The sequence below is a fragment of the Lynx canadensis genome, chromosome C1 (assembly GCF_007474595.2).
Source record: "Lynx canadensis isolate LIC74 chromosome C1, mLynCan4.pri.v2, whole genome shotgun sequence".
Taxonomy (NCBI): domain Eukaryota; kingdom Metazoa; phylum Chordata; class Mammalia; order Carnivora; family Felidae; genus Lynx; species Lynx canadensis.
This window is the reverse complement of record NC_044310.1, coordinates 14,273,814-14,295,327: the sequence shown is the minus strand read 5'-3', so window position 1 is coordinate 14,295,327 and position 21,514 is coordinate 14,273,814. Positions and strand designations below refer to the sequence as shown.

Below are 21,514 nucleotides of genomic sequence, written 5' to 3'. Positions count from 1 at the left end.
CCCTCCCGGGGGCACTAGGTAAGCCCTTGGAACTGTCTGGACCCAAATTCTGGCTCACCGTGTATTTAGACGTGTGCCTCAGTTTGCTCCTCCGTAAAATGGGGATGATCGGAGCACAGGCGTCACGGGGCTATTTGAAGGCTGCTTGAGATCTCGCCTAAAGAGCACAGTAAATACTCGGGGGGGGCGGGGGGGAGGCCAGCTGCCTGCTCGCATCTGTGCTTCCTATCCTCCCAGGAAAGAGGCAAGGGTGGGATGCCTTCCATCCCCATAATACAGATAGGAAAACTGAGGTGACGCACAAGGGAAAGGATCTGCCTAAGGCCGTGGAATAAGTGGTAGAGTCAGGACGACCAGGCCGCAGATCAAGCAGCTCCCAGGTCCTGTGCAAATGGACGTGGCCGGTCAAGTTATCCCAGCTGCAGACCAGGAACGGGGAGGGCAGGGCAGGAGGAAGTCACCGGCCAGGACAGGGCCACCTTGCTTCCAGTTCTGCCTGCGTGGACTCAGGGGGGTGGGCAGCAGCCAGCAAACGAGGCCACTCGTGAGCCCACGACCGCTGGGACTTTGAAATTGCTAACCACAACAGGACGGGGCCCCCTCTTCCATCCATCCCCCTGACCTCTAGCCAAGCCCTGAAGCCTGGCCTCCACCTTCTGACCTGACCGTGGGGACAACAGCTCACGGTGGGGGACAAGCTGTGCCAGGGGCTACCATCTCCCCAACTCAGCCCCTAACATAACATCAAAAGGACAGAAGTTTCCAGTCCATGCTGGAATGTGGTTTTCCAGCTGACGCAGACAGAGCCTACTTCTACAGCCCCACTGCCTGGGGATCTAGGGAGACAGAAGTCACTTCTAGGAGCGTTTTCACTGCTCGTCAAACAAGCTGGAGCCTGCCCGGGGAAAAAACAATGAAGAAAAATCCCAAAGCTCAGCTGGCTGAGCTCCCGGCCTCCGGCCTATCCGATCTTGGACAAATGGCCCTGCAGGTCCCCAGGATCTAGCCTTCCCAGGGGTCCAGCTGTTCTTGGCACTGTCTCTCTGGGTAACATGGTGGCCGGGGGTGGAGGACAGGGAGCAGAGGGCACGCCCAAGTAGCTAGCGGCATGGAAACAGACAGACTTGGCCATGCGGACTCAAGTTCCTCAGTTTCTCTGGGCCTCAGTTGCTGCATCAGTAAAATGGGGATGAGGGAAAGTGCCAAGAATGAAAAGCCCTCGGCGCAACCCCTGGCTCACAGCCCAGGCGGTGGGAGCTAGCACCGTGAGTTTTGGAAAGGGGTAGGTGAAGGGAAAGGCGGTGGAAAGAGAGAGCTACAGATTGCTCCCCTAAAACCGCCTGGAAGCAAAGCCCACAGGCCCCAGGCCGGCCCCTCCCCTGGGGACTTGGCCAAAGACCTAGAAGTACGGTTGCATCACTGAGTATTCAGGGGTTAATGATGGGGAGTGGACAGGACCCAGTATTTAACTAATTGGGGAGGTGCCCTGAGATCAGAGGCACCCCGCTCACTTCCTTCTCCTGCAGCCCTGCTCCTCTGCCCCCTGCTCACCTCCCCTCCCCCCCCAAGGATGAAGCCTCCCCCTCTTCTGACCTTCCTTTGCCTCCTGGGTAAGTGACCTATGTGGCCTTCCCCACCCCCCTTCTCCCCAGCTGGGAACAGAGCTCCCCGGAGGTCCCGGAGGGTGTGGTGGGTCATGGCCAGGCCAGCTCTGCCCGAGCCAGCACAAGCAAGGGGGGGAGCTGGAGGGGGATGCAGACTGGGTGGCCCGGGAGGGCACAGGAAAGGGGCTGGTGGGAACCCCAGATAGCACACACGAGTCTCCTGCCACCTGCACTCCACCCCCTGCCCCATTAGCTTCCGTTCTGGGCTCCAACCTGCCTGGGTGGGCTGCCCCTCCCCCCCTCACCGCTGCTGTATCAGCAGGATCTGGAGGTATTTGGGGGAAGCACAGGTGGTCATGAAGCCTATCCAGTAGCATCTGATGGGACTTGGTGGGGACAGAGTGCTCTGAGGGCATGGCGCTGACCCCTGGGGAGACGCTCAGGGCCTACTGGGAGACGTTTGAGGGGGCAGCGGGGGTGGGGACAAGCAGGATGAGTGGGTGGTGCTCTGGAGATGAGGGAGGAGAGCGGGACGGGGCCCTGGGCATGTTGCCATGGGGGGCGGGGTGAGCACTGGGGATCAAGGTGGGGTGCATGGCCCGGAACACGGTTACTGATTAGCGCTGTTGTTGGGAGCAAGGTGCTCGGCAAGGGAGGGGGTTAACTGGACAGCCGGGGAGGTGTCTGCACTCCGATCTGAGGGGGATTGGGGGAGGCTGGCTGCCCCGGGTGGGGCCCTGACAGATCTGCCCTCTGCCCTCCCTGCCCACAGTGGCCCTGGCTGGCGGGAACCTGGTCCAGTTTGGGGTAATGATTGAGAGGGTGACGGGGAAGCCGGCACTGCAGTACAATGATTACGGCTGCTACTGTGGCGTTGGTGGCTCCCACTGGCCCGTGGACCCAACAGACTGGTGAGCAGACGGCCCCTGGAGGGGCTTCCCCAGGAGGGGACACCTAGCAAGTGGAGGCCGACCTCTCCTTTGAGACCCCTTTGAGCCCTGGGCCCCCCAGCAGCCCCTGATCCAGCCCACCCTGACTCACGGGCCCCCCTCCCCAGGTTGACCGTGACCCTTACAGGTGCTGCCATGCCCATGACTGCTGCTATGGGCGTGTGGAGAAGCTGGGCTGTGAACCCAAACTGGAAAGGTATCTCTTCTCTGCCAGCAGGCACAACATCTTCTGCGGTAAGTGAAGGGCCCCGGAGCGCCCCAGACGCCGGGTAGGGGTGATGGCTTCAGACAGGAAGCCCTTCCTGATGGTGGTCGCTGACTCCTCATCGGGGCCTGGCCCTGGGCTAGAGACGTGGGAGAGGTGGGTCTTCCACTATCACGGGATTGCAGACAGGACTGTCCCTCCCTCCACCCAGATGCTCATCTGGCACCCGCAGGAAAGATCCCCTGACCCCTGGCATCCTGCCCTGGCCCCAGGCGCTCCTACCGGGCCAGGGGCCTCCCAACTCCAGCCTCAGGGAAGAGGAACAAAGGGGGCGGAGCTGAGCCAGGTCAGGGAAGCTGCCCTCACATGGCCGCTCCAAAGCCTGGGCAGCAAGGCCCAAGGCAAGGTCCCCAGGACAGAGACTCGAGGGCACGGTCCCAGACAGAGAGATCTGGAGCTGCGATGTGGGACAGCAAACCCCCTCTCCAAAGGCTGACTCCCCCCTCCGCCCCAGCCGTGGGGCTGTCATTGGCTCAGCTTGGCCACATCCAAGGCCCACGTGGGCCAATTAGTTTTCCTCTGGTCCCCAGCACCGATCCGCTGGAAGTGACCTGACCCAAGCAACCGTGTGAAGGGCTCCATGCAGCCCAGCCCAGTGGAGGGAGCCCACATCAGAGCCCCAAACCTTGTTTCTGATGCAAAACCAGGAACAGCCTGGAAGGAGGGGGAGCTGGGGGAGGGGCACAGCAGAAAGACCCAGGAGGGTCAAAGAAGCCAGCTCAGATCGCTAAGGTCTGTCCTGGGGCAGGGGCAGCTCCAGGACCAGGACAACCGGAGGCAGATTTAGCTCGGTTCCTTGTTCCTACAGCCATCTATCTACTCAGCTAGACAGCTCTGACAGGTAGTGAGCTCCCCGTCCCCGGCAGTTCATGCGAGGTGGAAACAGCCACCTGTCGGGGATAGCACTGAGAGGATGGTTGAGGGGAGATGTCAGGAAAATAGGGACGGAGGCTCAGGGCTTCACCTTCTACCCACCGTGTGACTTCAGGCAAATGGTGTAACCTCTCAAGGCCTCTGTTTCCTCATCTATAAAATGGTGCTAATCACACTCACTTCCCCAGCTTAGTCCAGCTCCTAGCAAGAACCACCCAAAAGGACTGATGAGAAACGATTAAGCCCCCTCCCATGCTGAGTTTTGCTGGAACGGCAGGTGTGGGCAGGACCCTGGTGGGAAGCGGAGGCTGACCTTTGCGGGGAAAACGAGGAACGCTGGACGTTTCTGAGAGGAGCCAGAGCCACTGAGGGCAGACAGAGCAGCTCCGATCCCAGGCTGGGTGTGGGGACACACCCTAAGATAAATGCCAGAAAAGCGGGCTCTGTCCACTCAGACAGAGACGGGCCCAGGGCCCAAGCGGGCCCCGAGCTTCGGCCCCAACAGGCTCCATTCTGGGCCCAGGCTGCTCTGGGGCACACAGGCCACTCGGGACTGAGTCGCTGTCATTTCATGGCTCCCCTGTCAGCTTGATGGCCTCACTCGGCCACCAGCCATGCCTCACGTGGTGAAGGGGCTTCCTGGAAGTCCCCCCAGGTTGGAGCGGATGTGGTAGTGAACCTGATGGTCTCCCCACCAGCCGGAGGGCCAAGGGTGATGTGTGGGCCTGGGAGAGGAAGAACAGACATCACAGACATCCCACCTGCCCCAGCGTCCTGGGCCCCCACGCCCCCACCCCCGCGCGCCCTGCCCTGACTCTCACCCACGCCTGAAACGGCCCCGGGTGGCAATGGGCTTCCGGCAGAGTGGGACAGAGAACGTGGACCCCGGAGAGCGGGAGGCCTGAGCCACATGGTCCCTGACTCACCTTGTCCCGCCAGCCGGCAGAACCACCTGCCAGCGTCAGACCTGCGAGTGTGACCGGAGGGCTGCCCTCTGCTTCCGCCACAACCTGGACACCTACAACCGCAGCTACATCCGCTACCCCAACAAGCTGTGCAGCGGCCCCACGCCGCCCTGCTAGGGCCTGGCCCCACCTCCTGCCTGTGTCCCGCCTCCAGCTGCTGTAGCCCCGGGGCCTGGGCAGCAATGACACCACCAGCCCTCCCTCCGGAAAATTCCTTACCTGCAAACCCATCCCTCCCTGAGAGCTCCCAGACTGTGGTCTGGACCATGGCTGGCCTCCTGGGCCACATCTTCCCCCCCTGCTGGGAACAGCCACCGTGCCCAGGAGCCAAGGGACCCTTTAGCCCCCCGAAGTTTCTATAACCCAGCCCTGAGATCTCGGTTTCCGCTTCTGAATAAGTGAATAATGTCCCGTAATCCTAATATTCCCTGATTCTCAGATTCTATCATTATAGAATTTAATTAGTTTACAGTTTCTTTCATTCATTCCCTTTTTTTTTTTTTTTTTTTTTTTTTGAGCCTTTTTTTTGAGTATCGTGCTAAGCGCTGGGACACAGCAGGAACAGATCGGACATGGGTGGCCCCTGCATGCAATTCTAATATTCTATCCTTTTAATTTCCCTTTATAGTAAGTTTTTGTGATTCTCTTTTTCTAACATCCTACAATCTTATCCAACACAATAACGGCAATCTCCAGAAGGAATATATTTGGCCATATGGCACAATGCGAGAAGCACGAAAAATACCAACCTAAAAATATTGTCCCGCTGTGTCATCAGGCTTCAAATCCCTCCCATTAGCAGAGCGGCTAAGTGTGAAAAGGAGCTCTGGAATCATTTTATCCAGACCCTTCCTTTGACAGAGAGGCAGCCAGGGGTCAGAGAGGGGAAGTCCCACCTGAGGGGGCGGCCTCACGCCCAGCCTGCGTGTCTCTGTTTCTTTACAAGGTGGTAGCAACCAGTGACACGCTGCTGTGGCCGTGTCAACCCGACCCTCTGGTTGTCATCTTGGACAGCCTAGAGTGGCCAGGGAAGGTCCGCTGGGAGGGTGCCCAGGCCGGGTCAGCCTCCTGATACAGGGAGGGGAAGAGGAAAGACTTCAGCCTCCAGCCACCATGGGGCTGACTCTGGACCCACGAGGAATGTAATGCCCCAAAGGATTCCCCCCACGTTGGATGCAGCCTACCCTGGAAGCAATGTACTTCACCAAATTCTCCTAAATATTGGACAGAATATCTCCACTAGCTACAATATGCTGATAAAATCTGCCAGGATTGGGATGTACCCATTCAATGGGCAAGCATGTGAAAAGGTATTACACGGCGGGGGGCAGCTCACAGCAGATATGTAATACGTGTTCACTCCTATCCTTTTCATGACTTGTATGCAACTTTCAACACTTTGAGGGCAGGAAAGAGCAGGAAGAAATCAAAGGGATGATCATCATAAACTTTGAAAGGTGAAGAAGTCCTGTGTTAGTAAAAACAAAGTGGGGGTTGGGGTATGTGCACTTTGCCGCCGTGAATGACGCCAATCCTTGGTAAAGACTCCGGGGAAGACCAGGTCTCAAAGCAGAAATGAATGGGATTTGGGGAAAGAGCCAGGGCGCATTTGTGGGGGAAAGTGGTCCTGAGGCGCCCTCTGGTGTCCATTTGGGTTAGGCTGCGAGGAGGAACCCTAAATTCAGCTTAAACTTGGATTTCTCTTCATCAGTGGGGGCTACTGCTTCTGGGCTAGTGAAAGCGGTTCCTTGGCATTGTCAATAATAAATATGCTGAGAAATAACCACAAAGCCCTTACAGACATCTTACAGTGGCCGACGTTGCCACATAAATGAGCAACACAGGAAGAGGGAACGGGCTTGGAGAGATGGAGGGAGGTCATGTTCTGGGCATGACGGATGTGAGGCAGCAACGAGACAGGCACCTGCTGACTGGACAGCTGTGTGGCCATCCGGAAAGTGGAACTCAAGGACTGGACCTGGTGTAGCCTGTGTTCCCGCTGATCAGTAAATGTTTGGTGAACGAATCAATGGGTCTAAATTCCACGTATGTTTCCGTACACACACTTCATTTCCAGCTGCAGACTCAGGGAAGGGACTGAAAAACCCTGGACTGGAGATCACAGGTTCTTGGTCAACACCTCTCTGCTCAGCCAGTTATCAACAGTGCGTCTGTTCCAGACCTGCTGCTCGGGGAGGCCCGGGACAGCAGCAGCACCTCGTTCGAAATTCAGGGAGCAGGGACCTTGTTCGAAATACAGAATCTTGGACCTGACCGCAGACCTCCTAAGGCAGAATCGATAGGTTAACAAGACCCCCGGGTGATTTGTGTGCACATTGAAATCTAAAAGAGCGCTGACATGTGGCCAAACAATGACACTTCCCTGGCGGGGGGGTTGTGGCAAGGGTTCGGTAAGTTGGCATTTGTGAAAGTACGCGAAATAACGCCTAGCACATAATAAGCATTCATGTTCTATGAATGAATGAACGAATGAATGAATGATGGCCATAACAATAACAGCTAACACTTTATTAAGTACTTGGCATTTACGAGGCACCGTTCTAAGTGCTTTATGATTATTAATTCATTGAATGAACGAACGAATGAGGCATAGGGCTCTATCAAGGCTAGAGGAGGGACAGTGTTACCTGAATGTTTCTTGGATTACCTCTCCAATGCTGATGACATGCTTTGGACTGACTTGCTTTGTTCCCACTTAACCCCTAACAAGAGCTCTTCACGAAACGTTTGATTAAGTAACTGGCTGAGTAAGTGATTAGAAATCAAATCACATTGGAATTCCCGAGTTAACCTAAGAGTCCGATTATGATTTCACGGACATTCACCTGCCTCTTTGGGGCTCTTCGCAGTGTCACGGCTGGAGATCCGAACGCTGCCTTAACGTCCCTTCCTTCCTTCGGTAAGCCTGGGTACATGGCTGGTCCCTTGACAAATCACGTGGGGCCAACCGGCAGGCAGACACAAGTTATTCTACACTAGTGACCGCTTTCACAGAGCTAAGACTGGACTCTCAGACCTCCATCGTCCAGCCGGTCCCCAACCTGTCCACTGATGCCAGCTTCATCTTGCCCCAGTTTGATTTCCATCAGGTCCCTCCTCTGTCCCTGAACCATCAAATAGCTCCTATCATCCACCCAAACCCTGGCGTTCAAGCTCGGTATCATCTGCTTTTCCAGCCTCATCGATCCAGCCATATCTTATTTCTTAATCCTCTCCATCGTTCGCAGAACCTGCCCCCGCCCGCTGCCTTCCAGCCTTCACCCCTCTGCACAATAGCTCCCTTCGACCTGGAAGCTTCCCCGTTCGCATGTGAAAATCCACACGCTTTAGGTGCATCTCAAAGGCCACCTTTTCCATGACGCTTTGCCAGCTGGGGATTTCACCCTCCTCTGAACTGCCAGGCAATGTTTTTATACCTTTTCTGGTGCCGCTTACCCCAGCTATTTGGGTCCCTGTTTGGGGTTCCTATGAGGTGGAGGCAGATGGCCAAAGAGTCAAGTCCTGTCTCTGCTACCACTCTGTGATCTTGGGCCAGTTACTTATTCCCTTGTGTGTAAAATGGGGACAGAACCACCAGTTTCACAGGGCGGTTTGAAGGTTTCAATGAGACAACCTCGGGGCGCCTGGGTGGCTCAGTCGGCTGAGCGTCCAACTTCGGCTCAGGTCATATCTCACAGCTCGTGAGTTCGAGCCCCGCGTCGGGCTCTGTGCAGACAGCTCGGAGCCTGGAACCTGCTTCCGATTCTGTATCTCCCTCTCTCTCTCTCTGCCCCTCCCCCACTCGTGCCATGTCTCTGTCTCTCAAAAATAAACATTAAAAATTTTTTTAAAAAATGAAATAAAATAAAATAAAAATAAATGAGACAACCTATTCAGGGTGCCTGAAGCATCATCGGAAGCCCCATCTACGCCAGGTCACTGTATGTATATTTGCCTCCCCTCCTGCATCCGTCACACAGTACATGCTAAATAAACATCTGTTCCGTTCAAGCCACAGACACATGATAACTGGAATTATTTCAGGGAAGCGGCATCACACATATGATAAATTCTATGCTCATTTATTTGAATCGCCCCCGGGATCGCTGCTCTGAGGGCTCATTTATCTTAAGTGGACACATGTTTGAAAGTCATTAACCTTCACTGCCCTGAGCTGATGTCCCATAGAGGAAATGAGGCAAAACTGGCTGGAGAGACTGTGCGCAGCACTTTGCCTCAAGGGCTGCTACCGTGGTGAGTTCCAAAGTCAAAACACAGCACAGAGGTCAACTCCTGACGGCGTAAGATGGTCACGCTGGGCAAAAGTACGCCTCATCGTAGAATTGGTAGCAAAAGCCGTCAGACAGACGTTTGAAGAAATTCCCAGTCTTTCCCCAAACTAACTGTATTATCCTAATAAACTCTGTCCCCCACTCTGGGGTTTTCCTATCTTCCCTTTCAGCCCAATGCAAAAGTCACTTCCTCAACCAAGCCTTCCTTGATTTCCCTCTGAGTCCACGCGATCAGCACCTGTTAGCAGTACCTCCTTTTACGTCGTGTGTGTGTGTGTGTGTGTGAGAGAGAGAGAGAGAGAGAGAGACAGAGACAGAGAGAGACAGAGACAGAGACAGAGAGAGAGATCATGCCTTCTTTCACTCCAGGACTGGAAACTGTTTGAGGACAGGGTCCATGTCTCATGCTACGCCCAGAAATAAGAACCCATAGGCCATACAAGTTCAGTACAAGTTGGATGGATTCTTGGATGCCTGGATGGGTGAATAAATTAAATCAAAACAGGGTATCTTGAGGTATCTAAGTCCCTCTACCATAGGGAGGTTCAGACAAGTTTCTCCAAGGTGGGGAAATTTCCCTCTGCCAAACCAGAACCTATGAAGTAGCAGGATTAATCTCAACCCTTTACAACCAAACAAGTTCTAAATCCTGATCCTTTACAACCAAACAAGTTCTAAACCGCTGCATCGCTATGATCTGAGTGCCCACTCTGTCCAGCAGCCCAGATAAAAGCCACAGGGGTGCAGAACATCCTACGACAAAGTTTTATTGTATCTTAAGGCACCCGTACGCTTTCCACGTGCTGGGGGTAAGGGCTTGTAGTGTGTCTGGCAAACGACAAACTTTCAACTTGGGTTTTCAACCCAGCTTTCTCCTAGGCAACCATGAAGTTAGCAGAAAGGGACACGGGAACAGCCACTTTCCCCCTTATGGAATTTCAGTCTCTGGCATCATAAACTGTCACTCACCCCGAGTAAGCAGTGCCGTGGCCTAGAGGAAAATACAAATAACGAACTTCGGTTATTCCCCACCTGGCCTGAGAACTCCAAACTCTTCTCTGTCCTTACGGGCTCAGCCATCTCACAGACAGGCCCTGCCAGGAAGCCCCTGACCACCACCCGACCTAGCAGGTGGCTCCCTGGCCCCCATGAATCACTGCAGGGATGGAATTGAGGCCATGGAAGTTCTCCAGCTGACGGAGATCCTACACTGGGACACCACTCTGGTTCTGGTAGGGTCTTTCGGCAAAATTCTCAAACTGGGCTAACAAGGTCCAGAGCCCAGGCCTCAAGGGCCCGGGACCTGGATAGTGTTGGTGCATCCGGAGCTCTCAGTCGTGGACTGAGGTGGAAATCACACAGGGGCAGTGACCAAGGGGAAATGTCCTTGCCAGTAGCCGGAACGTTTTCTGCCCTCCAGGGTAGTACTGGATAGATACCTAGTGGTATATCAAGGTATCAGTGCAGCCGATCCAAAGGCTGCTTGACGAGTACAAAATCAGAACAAGAGAGAGCGAGAGTCTCAAGGCCACAAGCCCAAGGACACCGGAAGGCGGGGTGCGACCGTACCGACTTTGACCTCGAGACTGGCCGGAGCCCTCGTGTGGGCTGCACACACGGAGTCCCCACCCACTGGTTTCCTGAGGCTGCCCTTCTCCCTTCTCCGTCCCCCTTCGGAGGACCTCTGGCAGGTGTCTGTGCTCCGGTCACAGCTGTCCGTGCGTGTCTGCGGGGGGAGGGCTGTGCCTCCTCCTTAAATGGGGCCAAACCAACCCTCAGAGTTCTGGAGAAAGCCAAGGTGGAAGCCAACAGACAGCTGCTCCATACTTAGGCAACTCCAAATTACCAGAGATGTTCTTAGGATTCGGCAGAAGGCTTCAGGGTCCAGCACTGACGGGCGGCTCTGCACGTGTGTGCCGGTGCTCATGTGCACCAGAGCTAGTCAGCTCTCTCGAGCTCAGTGAGATCCCCAAACGACTGTCCCCTCCCGTCTTCCAGGCAAAGGTCTCCGAAAGGCCGCTTCCTGCCCGGCTCCCTCAGGCTCACGCACGCGAACGGTGGTCAGACCGGCAAAAACAACACGAAGCTTTGTCTTTAAACTAGAATTTATTGGCGTACAAAACCCCACGTCGTAGATAAAGTGGCACATCTTTGCAGCTTCTATTGCACCAAGTATTGAAGATTAAAAACACAAAAAAAAGGAAACATTTGGTTTTGAAAACACTGCAAATAGCCAAGTACAGTACTTTGGTAAAAAAATAAAATACAATGGTTCAGATGAAGACAATCTGTGGAAAGAGACAACCGCGAGGAAATGGAACTATGGACAGCGGACAGTGGTCACACATCTCCCCGTCGAGCTCCATAGATAAGGCAAGACTTGCTAAGTCTATGGATCATGACCCCATGGAGGTCTTAAGTATCTCCAGAGTGAAGCTAGAACAACTACAGTGCAACTAGAAAAAAAGAGAAGGTTCCTGAGCCTGCCAAGGCCCCGTGCTCTCCAGATACACCCGCCCTCCCTCACCAGGGGGTTCGCGCCCAGAGGCGCGCGCAGGTCTGAAGTCTACCTCCAGGCAACCTCCTTCTTCTCGCTGAGCTCGGTGCCGATGGAGGCTGCTGGAAGGGTGGCCGGGAAGGCCGAGGGCGCCTCCCACCAGGGGAAATGAACGAGAGTGGGAAGACGCGAGCAGCCCCACACGGGCATTCCTCAGGGTTTGGCCGCGGGACCTGCCCGGGGATCCAACCACAGGCTGAGGTTTCTGACTGAGCTTTGGTGATGGTCACGGACGGCCGGTCACGGTGACCCACCAGCTGCCAACACGTGCACGAGCGGATCACAGCGGTTCTGCCCAGGGACCGTCACCTCCCCCGACAACCACAGGGAGCGGTACTTCTGCATCCCGGGGAGGCCCTGCTGAAAACAGCCACCGCGAGGGAAGTTCATGCTTTTGCGGAGACGTTCTTCACAGACAGCAGCCCCTCACGAAGGAACTCTGCAAGCATGCTAAAGATTTTTCCAAGCTACGAAGTACCCCTAACCAGGCTAGAGAGACCAGAAAGCGAGCTTAGAAGAGGTGGCTAAGAGCCTGAGGTTACAAGGAGTGCTAGCTGGGGCCGGAGCAGGGCCCGGCGGCCCGCAGGGAGCGCCCCACGCGGTGCAACACTTTGCGACCAGGGATCACCATCTCCCCTTCACACGGGTGGTCCGTGTCCCCCTCTGGTATGTGACGGCAGAAGATGTGCCATAAGTACACAACCTTGAAGATCCTCGCTTCAGTGTCGATGGAAAAATACAATTTGCTCTGGAGTCAGGAAAACACACCGCGTAAAAAGTGCCATCATTAAATCACCTCAGAACAACTGTCGGAAGGCCCCAGAGTTTTAGCAACACCTGTTCTGAAAGCTGAGATGGGCGACTTGGTGAATAACGAGGACAGCAAAACAGAAAAGCGCATCAGGCTCTGAATCTAAATGTTTGCTACAGACAGAGCCTTGAGGTAAAAAGGTGAAGGTGAAGGTGAAGAGCTATGTGTCTGCCCAAAATGAGAGTCAGAGTGGGCCACAGAGGGGACACACGGAAACCAAGAAACCACCTTCATCCCTCCCACAAAGGCCCTTTCGTTCAGGAAGACTGTTAGTCAACTCTGACAAAAATCCAAGTTTCCCATCACCGACTGCATATTCGAGTCGAACATTTCACGGAGGTAAACTGACAGCATTCTATGTTGACCCAGTAAAACCCAGGCAGAGTCTAGAGTTTCTCAGAATGAGAGAAATTGCACATGGACGACAGGGACTCACTACGAGCACAGTTCAATGCCGAAGTCCATCTGATACCTACCCATCTAACGTGTGACCGGCGCTCCCCCTCTCAGCGCGGCCCTCCCCGCCCCAGGACCGTGCCATTTCACACTGTAAACCCCGGGGGGTGGGGCAAGGCAGAGCGCTACAGTTGACCTACTCGAAGGTTCCCGTGGCGCCCACCAGAGCTGCCCCACACGGAGACCCTATTTCATAAGCCCTCGGGATCAAAATGGGTTTGGGAGGGTTTTCAGAGCTTATAAAAGAAACTACAGGCAACAGCCTCAGCTGACATCCACGATCCTTCTTTCTGCCACAATCCCTCGACCAGGCTCTGCTCCTGAAAGCGAATGTTCACACTACTGAAAGGTTAAATATACACAGGAGCTCTCTCTAATATCTCCTGATGGCAACTATGTTATCTAGAACACATGGTTCTATGTTGTTTTAATACACCTACCTCTCCAGTACAAAGCTGCTGCCACTGAGATTTTATTTCTTATTTTGACCTTTAAAAAAAATCGTTTTAAAATCCATAAAACCTTTATATACAGCTTATAAGACTAGTAAGCAGCTACAGACCACTGCCTCATCCCCTTTCTCCCGACCTCCCTAAAAGCTACCAAGACAACCCGCAGTAATATAAACCTCTAAGAGCCAAGATGTAACACAGAGACTCAGAAAGACGCGCCTCCTAACATGGGGTGCACGTGAGTAACATACTAGGGCACAGCCACCGACGGTATCTTCCCAGAACTAAACCCACGTCTGCACCTCCATTCAGGCTGCCGATAACGTAGTTTTCAAATGTCTACAAAGCAACTAAGTGTATGGATTCCATTACCTCACACTTCAGTGAGACCGAGGCAGAAAGTCTTAAGTTCAAACCCCTAGCTAGAAGAGTTCACTAAAGCCGGATGCACGTACCCCGTTCCTGATAATTAACTGATTAAACACAGACCAATTTTAACTGGAAAACTATGAAATGGTAACAAAAGAAAATTACCAAAGCCATATGATTGGTTTTTAAAACCACTGTTATTTTACCCCAGAAATGCCGAAGCCTATTATCAGAAGTTGGTAACGTGTATATAAGGGTGCCCAATATCCCTTAGTAACTTTTTCGCAGCTTCTAGTAAAACTTCTAAAACCCAGTAGGGCCCAAGGCCACCTTCATTAACCAGGTATACAAAGCAATTCTACTGCTTCTGACAAGGGGTATCCCTTAAGCTATTTCGGACTCCTAATTCTGCTGAGTTTCTGGTACATGATTTCAATTCTTGCAGAGAGGATCTGGTCTCCTGCACTCTTGCCGTACAAGACAGACAAGAAAGAGCACTCACTGAGAAAAGATCAGCCACAGTCGGGACGGGGTCCAGATTCAAAAACCAAGAGAACAATAGATCCTTCAGCACTGGATCTCACGCTCTTGGAAATGGTAAGGCGACAGGGACCCTTCACTTGTTTGCACTTCACACTCAGAACTCTGCAACGTGCAAAGAAAAAATGCTGCACCCGTTTCTAAATCTGCTAAATACTACAATGCACCGTACCAGGAAGTAGCCCAAACGGCAATGTCCTGAGAGCGACTCCAGGAAACTACTGATGGATGTTCCAACTACAGAAAGTCACCAAACAAACAAAAAATTAAAACACATCCTTACAACCGAAGGACACAAATCACCTGCTGATAAAGATGATTCAATGAATCCAGGGCCAGCCCAGACGATGATACATCTGTACGGCCAAAACATTTTTATGGTTTTCCTTTCTCCCTGGAACTTACATAATTTTGAAATCTGAGCGGAAAAGTAACTCATTTACCTTTTTTTTTTTTTCTAATTTTTTTTTTTTTTTTTTTTTTTTTTTTTGGGACAGAGAGAGACAGAGCATGAACGGGGGAGGGGCAGAGAGAGAGGGAGACACAGAATCGGAAGCAGGCTCCAGGCTCTGAGCCATCAGTCCAGAGCCCGATGCGGGGCTCGAACTCACGGACCGCGAGATCGTGACCTGGCTGAAGTCGGACGCTTAACCGACTGCGCCACCCAGGCGCCCCTCATTTACCTTTTGATTCAGCAGATTTTATTCGTCCAAATGCCGGGTCGCTAAAAGGCAAGGACTGTCCACGACCGGCCACTTCAGACATTACGGTTTGAGAGTTCACATCCATCTACCAGTTTTAGGAATGACCTCTCTCCACATCAGAACTGTGTGTAGAGTCATTCAATGGCCTCTGCCCTGTTGGGCGAACCTAGGTCACTGACAATTACTAGAGCACTGGAGAGCTTTCCCCACATCGAAATCCCAAACAGGGCTTGAATGGAAAGGAAGATACAGCATCTCATGGGAGTCCATTTTCACAGTACTGAGAAAACTGAACAACAGGTCAAACGACTTCTCTGAAGGCATCCAAGTCTAGCATAGCAAGGAAGAAAATACATCACTTAAAATGTGAACCTGAAAAACCTCAGTTACTCTTCCAGACCTTCTGCCCCTACAAAACCAAGGAACTCTTTAGACCCTTCCTTAAGACTCAGGAATCTCTTGATTTCTTTCCCTTTACAACAACGGCCTCTGCCATCCCGACCATCAGAATCTCAGAATTACATCATAAGCAGTGACTTGCCACCTTCTGATTGTCACGCAACACGTACCAAAAACTCAACGTCATCGCTTTTCCAGCAAGGTCCAGGCCTAATTAACAGTCGGGCATATTTATCATATGGCTTGAGTGCAAACAAACTCACAGCACCCGCATCCCATCTGAAAGAACATCAGAATCAGGAAGGAGCAGCTGTTTAATTTCCACCCTGACTACAGGCTGCAGCCCCTCTCATGTCCTATTACTTTGGGGAAATACTTCCTGAATTAATTTCTGATTAACTTGGATTAGTAGAAAATTAAATCTAAACGTGTTCCTGAGTTGGAGACCGTTTATAAACTACCCCGTATGTGAATATCTGCTTGAAAATGAAAGAGACACGAAGGAAACTTGTCATTCTGAATTTCTAGCAATTAATCTAAACTACTTCATGAACAATTACAGCAAACCTCACCCCAGTGTTAAGGAAAAATCCCAGGGTCACTGAACTCTGATTTTGGGGGCAAATGAAACCACACTTAAAAGGCTTTTCCTGGACTAACTATCCAACCCTAGAGCTCGGTATTTTAATTACAGAACACGAATAGCTTCGCTGAACTTCCATAAAATAAAACACACCACTAACAAAAGTCTGCGCAAAAAGGAGGCAGCTTGAAGGAAACTAAGTCAGTGCGTGAGCTCGTGTGAGAGCTCTGTGGGTTGCGTTTCGTTTTGTGAGAGGTGGGCCTCGCTCGGAAAGCCCGGTACACAGCACTCCACCTTCCGCTCGCTTCTCACATCTCCCCGAGGGGCGGGGAGTCAGATGTTGAGAGCGGCAAAGGTTTTCACCAAGGTGACCTGCGTGTTGGCATCCGCTTCACTCCGGTTGCTGTCCCTGTGGGCTTTGTGACGGTGCCTCTCCTCCTGCCGTTTCTTCTTCTCCAGGCGCTGCTGCTCCCTCCTCTGTTTGTTGGTGACCTGAAAGAGAAGGCAGGTGAGCTGCCCGCACGGCGACCCCCTGCCGAAGGCAGACCCGGGGCTGACTGACGGAGAGAGGGGGCGCACACCGCCTCCCAGCAAGAACACAGAAAACCCACCGATCAGACCAGAACTGATGTATTTCCCATCACTGCTCAAATTTCCATTGAAGTTTCTGTCCCCTCGCTGAGCTGGCAAATGAAATCAATGCCATTGTCCTCCTCATCCAATTCACAGTGACCTAAGAAACAGGAACCCTGGTCCTTGCACGAGCTGACGCTCAGACATGCCATCGGACACCTTTCCCTGCATAATTTAATGCCCCAGGGAATCCTCATAAAATCCTCAGAAGCTTAGTGCATCTTTACCTCTGCCTGTGGCTTTTTACATTATGTTGCGTTTTGAGCTCGGAACTGCTTGGTGGAAGTCTTTAAAATAAATTCCAAATTCAGTAAAAAGAATGGTGCCATATACTACTTGCAGGAGGGGGATGTACCACCCTTTTGGGAAGCATTGGACAATTCATCAAAAAGCCTTACAAAGATTCAAATATCCATACCCTTTAACCCGTCCATTCCTCTTCTGGGACTCTACACACACACACGCACACACACACACACACACACACACACACGAATAGTAATGCAAAATACAAAGATTCATACACAGAGTTTTCCACTAAAGATGACAGCATTTAAGGGAATCTTACAATGTGGGTTACCACGGAAGCACACAGGCACACAGTGACACTGTGCAGGGAAGGCAGGCTGTAGGGCTGTAGGTGCACACACACAGTAGGATTTCAGGGTATACCTCTAATCCCCACACATACCAAACCAGACAAGCAAGGTCCTCGTTCTGCTTCTTGATATACCCTTATGCTCCCATCCCTGTTTTCTACAATGACTACTTTTTAAAAATCAAAAGAAAACACTAAAATGAGCTCCGGGCTCCTGCCCCTGCCCCTGCCCCTGCACGACAGCAGCCCACCCTCTGCCCATGCAGCCCCGTTTTTCATACCTTAGGGAGTTGGTTTTTATTTGCTTTGTTGTCTTCACTCGGGCTGGCCCGCTCCTTACTGTTTTCAGTCCTGCCTTCAGTCAAGCCCTGATTTCCAAAGATTCTCGTGCCACTGCCACCCTCCTCCCATAAAGGGTCGCATGGCTTGGGCACGCGGCTGCCAGACTCTAGGTTCTCCTCTGCATCTTCCAAAGAAAGACCTTTTATTAAAATCACGAACCTGAGATCGTTACACAACGGGTAACAATGTACACTGTTAAATGACTCCAAAATTACCTGTGTGTGGAGAGCAAGTTTCCTTGAAGCAAAATTCTAATATCAATACAATGGGGAATACAGGGGGGAAATAATTGGTAATATTTGGAAGATAAATTTAAAAATAACCTGCTGACCAGCCTTATCATTGGCTTCCCACCTGCACAGTGTTTTACTAGATTAAGCCACTTTTTAACATGTGTTTTTAGGGGGAAAGCTTTCATCTGCACCCAAAAACCAGAAAGGAAACAGGCTCTAAACCTGTGCTCTCCCATACAGCAGCCACCAGCCACTTGTAGCCATTTAAATTAAAATTAATTAGGGGTGCCTGGGTGGCTCAGTTGGTTAAGCATCGGACTCTTGGTTTCTGCTCAGGTCATGATCTCACAGTTTGTGGGTTCGAGCCCCACGTAAGGACTCCGTGCTAGTGCATGGAGCCTGCTTGGGATTCTCTCTCTCCGCCCCTGCCCCTCCCCTGCTCACTCTCTCTGTCACTCTCTCTATATCAAAATAAATAAAATAAAAATTTTAAAACACTTAAAAAAAATAAAATTCAATTACAATTAATTAAAGTTATATAGGGGCGCCTGGGTGGCGCAGTCGGTTAAGCGTCCGACTTCAGCCAGGTCACGATCTCGCGGTCCGTGAGTTCGAGCCCCGCGTCAGGCTCTGGGCTGATGGCTCAGAGCCTGGAGCCTGCTTCCGATTCTGTGTCTCCCTCTCTCTCTGCCCCTCCCCCGTTCGTGCTCTGTCTCTCTCTGTCCCAAAAATAAATAAACGTTGAAAAATAAATAAATAAATAAAGTTATATAAAGTTCAAACTTTAATTCCTTGGTCTCAGCCACACATGTCAAGCACACACCACAGTACACGCACAGGCACCACACACGACTGTTGTAATGTCGCAAAGACCAAGTTACTTACGGCTTTCTAAGAAAGCACAGCAAATATACAAAGAGGATGATAAAATGTCCAATCACACAGACGGCTGTACTGCCAGGAGCAGTCTCTGGCACGTATCTGGCAATATGCACTGAAATCATTTTACGTAATTAATGTGAAGAAACAGTGAGACCCCACATCGTTTCTTCCTTCTTCTGAGTCACAGAATTAAACCCAGTTCAAGTAAAAAAAAAAAAAAAATTCTGATTTATCACCAGTTGATAGATGGTAGTAATCTAAGTATTTCCATCAGAAAAGTAACTAATTTTTCTTTCCATTCTATTTCAGTTATCATTTTGGTTTCATGAGGGATTCTTTCGAAAAGAACAAAGTCTTCCTGACACTGTGCATCCCGCCACAACGGGGTTAAGTGGCCTTTTCACGCATTCCCCTGGGACCCTGCACCCACACCACTCCAATCCGTTTATTATATCAGTTTACTTACTTCTCACCCCCATCCCCGCCTCGACCCCAGATTACCTTCTCCCTGATGCAGGGCTAGGACCTAGTAAATCGTGCCCATGTGTAGAAAGTGCTCAATAAGCTGGTGAATGAACAAATGACAGTATAATTACCACCTGTGACTTGATTAAAATTAAATGTTTGGAAAATCACCAATGTAATCAGCTTGAAAGCTTATGAATATCAATCATGGACTTACTATTTCTTTTCCCCTGGTTCATCTGAAGCATGGCAATTATTGCAGATTCAATATTATAATTTTCAGCTTCCAGGTTCTGGACTATCAGGTTAAAATCCTATCCGAGAAACAAAGGAACACTTAGGACTGGGCACGTCCTTCCACCAACCGCATACACAAAGTGACGTAACGGTGAGACCTGAGGCATGGTCTGAAGACCTTTTCCATTTAAAAAAGGTCTTAATTTTCAACAAAGCTGGCCACCAGAAATAACCCTTTAATATAAATGAACTCCTTTAGAAAACTGCACTTTTACTAGCATAAACACTGGTCAGAGGAAAAAAAAAATCCACATACTTAGGATTTTGAGCAGTATTACTGGGTAAAGTGTAGCAAACAAGAGAAAAATGAATAAACAGCTCTTGGCACTGAACCTAATCAGGCCATGAACCTACAGGTCATGAACCTATTTTGTTTGGCCCCTCAGGTGTCGGCACGCTAGGCTGGCTCTACGAGACTGGCAGGTGAACCAGGCCCGGCAGCGCGTGTTTAGCCACCATTACTGCAGGACAAAGACACTGACTGAACACCCAGTCGCGGTGCAGACTTTCTGGACGGCATCTTCTACTTCATCTCTCAGGTCGTCGTCGAGGTCACCTCCCTTCGTCTTCATCTTTTCCCTTTTATCTGATTCATCTTGATGGAGCATCTGAAACTAAAGGAAATGCAAAGAGTAACGACCATGGAACGCCAGCAAATTACATTCAGAATCTTCAACACAGGAAGACACTCTAATCTCAAAATCATCCTATTAAATATTTATGAGGAAAAGATCCCAGGAACAATCTTAGGGGAATAGCAGTGACGAGGCTCAATTTCAGCCAGACACTGAGATTCCAGACCACAAGAGAAGTATGAAAAAGAAAGGCCCAAGATTAGGGCTTCAGTACGAATGGCATTACAGCTCCTACATAGTTTCTGGATACCAACATTCTGGTAAGGACTGCCGGCTCAAACAGCACACATTTGTGTCCGTCCACTTCCAGAGCCGGGAGCCTAGTGACAGAAGTTCACCCGATGAGCCTCTGCAGCAGGACAAGTTGTCTGGAAGAAACAGACATACATCTCTCATCTGTGTCCCTAGGCCCCATCTGATCACCAGCAAGCGTTGGTGTGGAGTTCCTGTCCCAGCCGCAGTCACAGGTGAGCACAACTCATCCAACCTCACCTACACCACGTGCACACCAGCCCACTCCAGGGAACCTGCCGATCCAACTTCTAAAGACACAGAGAGCAGTTCACTCGGTATCCACGAGGCTTTTATGACCTAAGCTTATTTCAGAAAAGCTAAACTCATTCCTCTGTGGCTGCCCCATCACCTTCTTCCTTTGCTTCCTATTAACACAGAGAGATGGGAAATAGGGAAGGACAAGTTTCCACTTGTTTGCATGGAAAAGCAGGAGAGTCTCGCAGTGTGCAGTACATTCCTCACAATAAAAAGTGATCTACTATAAAATTCTAAAATTATACCCAAACAACTTGGCGATATGTATCGTCTTTGAAATTTATCCAAAGGAAATAATGTCAAATAATGTCAACAGTAGTAAGGATTTAAGGACTTATGTAAGAGTGCTCACCACAGTGTTACGAACAGCGAATAACCAGAAACAACCTGAGGGCTTCACGGTGTAGGTATAATTAAATAACCACGGTAAATCCATACAATGATGCTTAATTTCCATTAAAGTAAAGAACATAAAGATTTCACTACCGCTATTATTTAACAATATTTTGGAAATAAGAGCAGATGCAATTACTCTCCCCCACCCCCAAAAAATAGAAGTATAAAACTGAAAAGAAATAAGAAAGATTATCCCTATTTGCAGATAATATAATTCTATACCTAAAATATATATATAAAAGAAAAGAATCGACCAAAAACTACCACAGACAGAAAGAATTTTGGCAAATCATAGATTTATAAGAATCTAGTATCCAGAATATATAAAGAACTCCTATAATTCAACAACAAAAACACAAACATCACAATTAAAGCATGGGCAAAGGACCTGAACAGACATTTCTCCAAAGATATACGAATGGCCAACAAACACATGAAAAGATGTTCAACATCATTAGTCATTAGAGAAATGCAAATCAAAACCATGAGATATCACTGCACACCTAGTAGGATGGCCATCATTTAAGAAAGAAAGAATCAGAGAGGGGCGCTTGGGTGGTTTAGTCAGTGTGGCATCCAACTTTGGCTAAGGTCATGAATTTGAGGCTCATCTGGGTTTGAGTACTGTGTCAGGCTCTGTGCTGACAGCTCAGAGCCTGGAGCC

At 50.6% G+C, this 21,514-nt stretch overlaps 2 protein-coding genes across 3 annotated transcripts in view; one reads left to right on the top strand and one right to left on the bottom strand.

The window, feature by feature from the left end:
• The first annotated feature begins 1,570 nt into the window (after positions 1-1,570).
• Positions 1,571-5,079, top strand: LOC115522129 (group IIE secretory phospholipase A2). The gene is made up of 4 exons (XM_030327742.1): positions 1,571-1,610; positions 2,377-2,515; positions 2,682-2,788; positions 4,632-5,079. The coding sequence occupies exons 1-4, from the start codon at positions 1,571-1,573 to the stop codon at positions 4,772-4,774; spliced, it is 429 nt and encodes a 142-aa protein (XP_030183602.1). The 3' UTR covers positions 4,775-5,079.
• Positions 5,080-11,042: 5,963 nt separating this feature from the next.
• OTUD3 (OTU deubiquitinase 3) overlaps positions 11,043-21,514 on the bottom strand; it is a 30,014-nt gene continuing 19,542 nt past the window's right edge. Inside the window, exons 5-9 of one of the 2 annotated variants that reach the window (XM_030325922.1) lie at positions 19,753-19,884; positions 19,191-19,287; positions 17,333-17,517; positions 14,818-16,312; positions 11,043-14,577 (exon numbers count right to left, since the gene is read on the bottom strand). In XM_030325922.1, the coding sequence (XP_030181782.1) occupies positions 16,154-16,312; positions 17,333-17,517; positions 19,191-19,287; positions 19,753-19,884 (573 nt within the window). In that variant the 3' untranslated portion in view covers positions 11,043-14,577; positions 14,818-16,153. Of the gene's footprint in view, positions 14,578-14,817; positions 16,313-16,431; positions 16,554-17,332; positions 17,518-19,190; positions 19,288-19,752; positions 19,885-21,514 lie in introns of those variants that run through there. The other variant, XM_030325923.1, reaches the window with a different exon arrangement.

What these genes read in the sequence shown, in the direction of transcription:
- LOC115522129 (XM_030327742.1), top strand. Translation starts at nt 1,571, where the DNA reads ATGAAGCCTCCCCCTCTTCTGACCTTCCTTTGCCTCCTGG. An exon ending in CCCGTGGACCCAACAGACTG is followed by an intron (nt 2,516 to 2,681) that starts GTGAGCAGACGG and finishes TGACCCTTACAG; the next exon opens with GTGCTGCCATGCCCATGACT. An exon ending in CAGGCACAACATCTTCTGCG is followed by an intron (nt 2,789 to 4,631) that starts GTAAGTGAAGGG and finishes TTGTCCCGCCAG; the next exon opens with CCGGCAGAACCACCTGCCAG.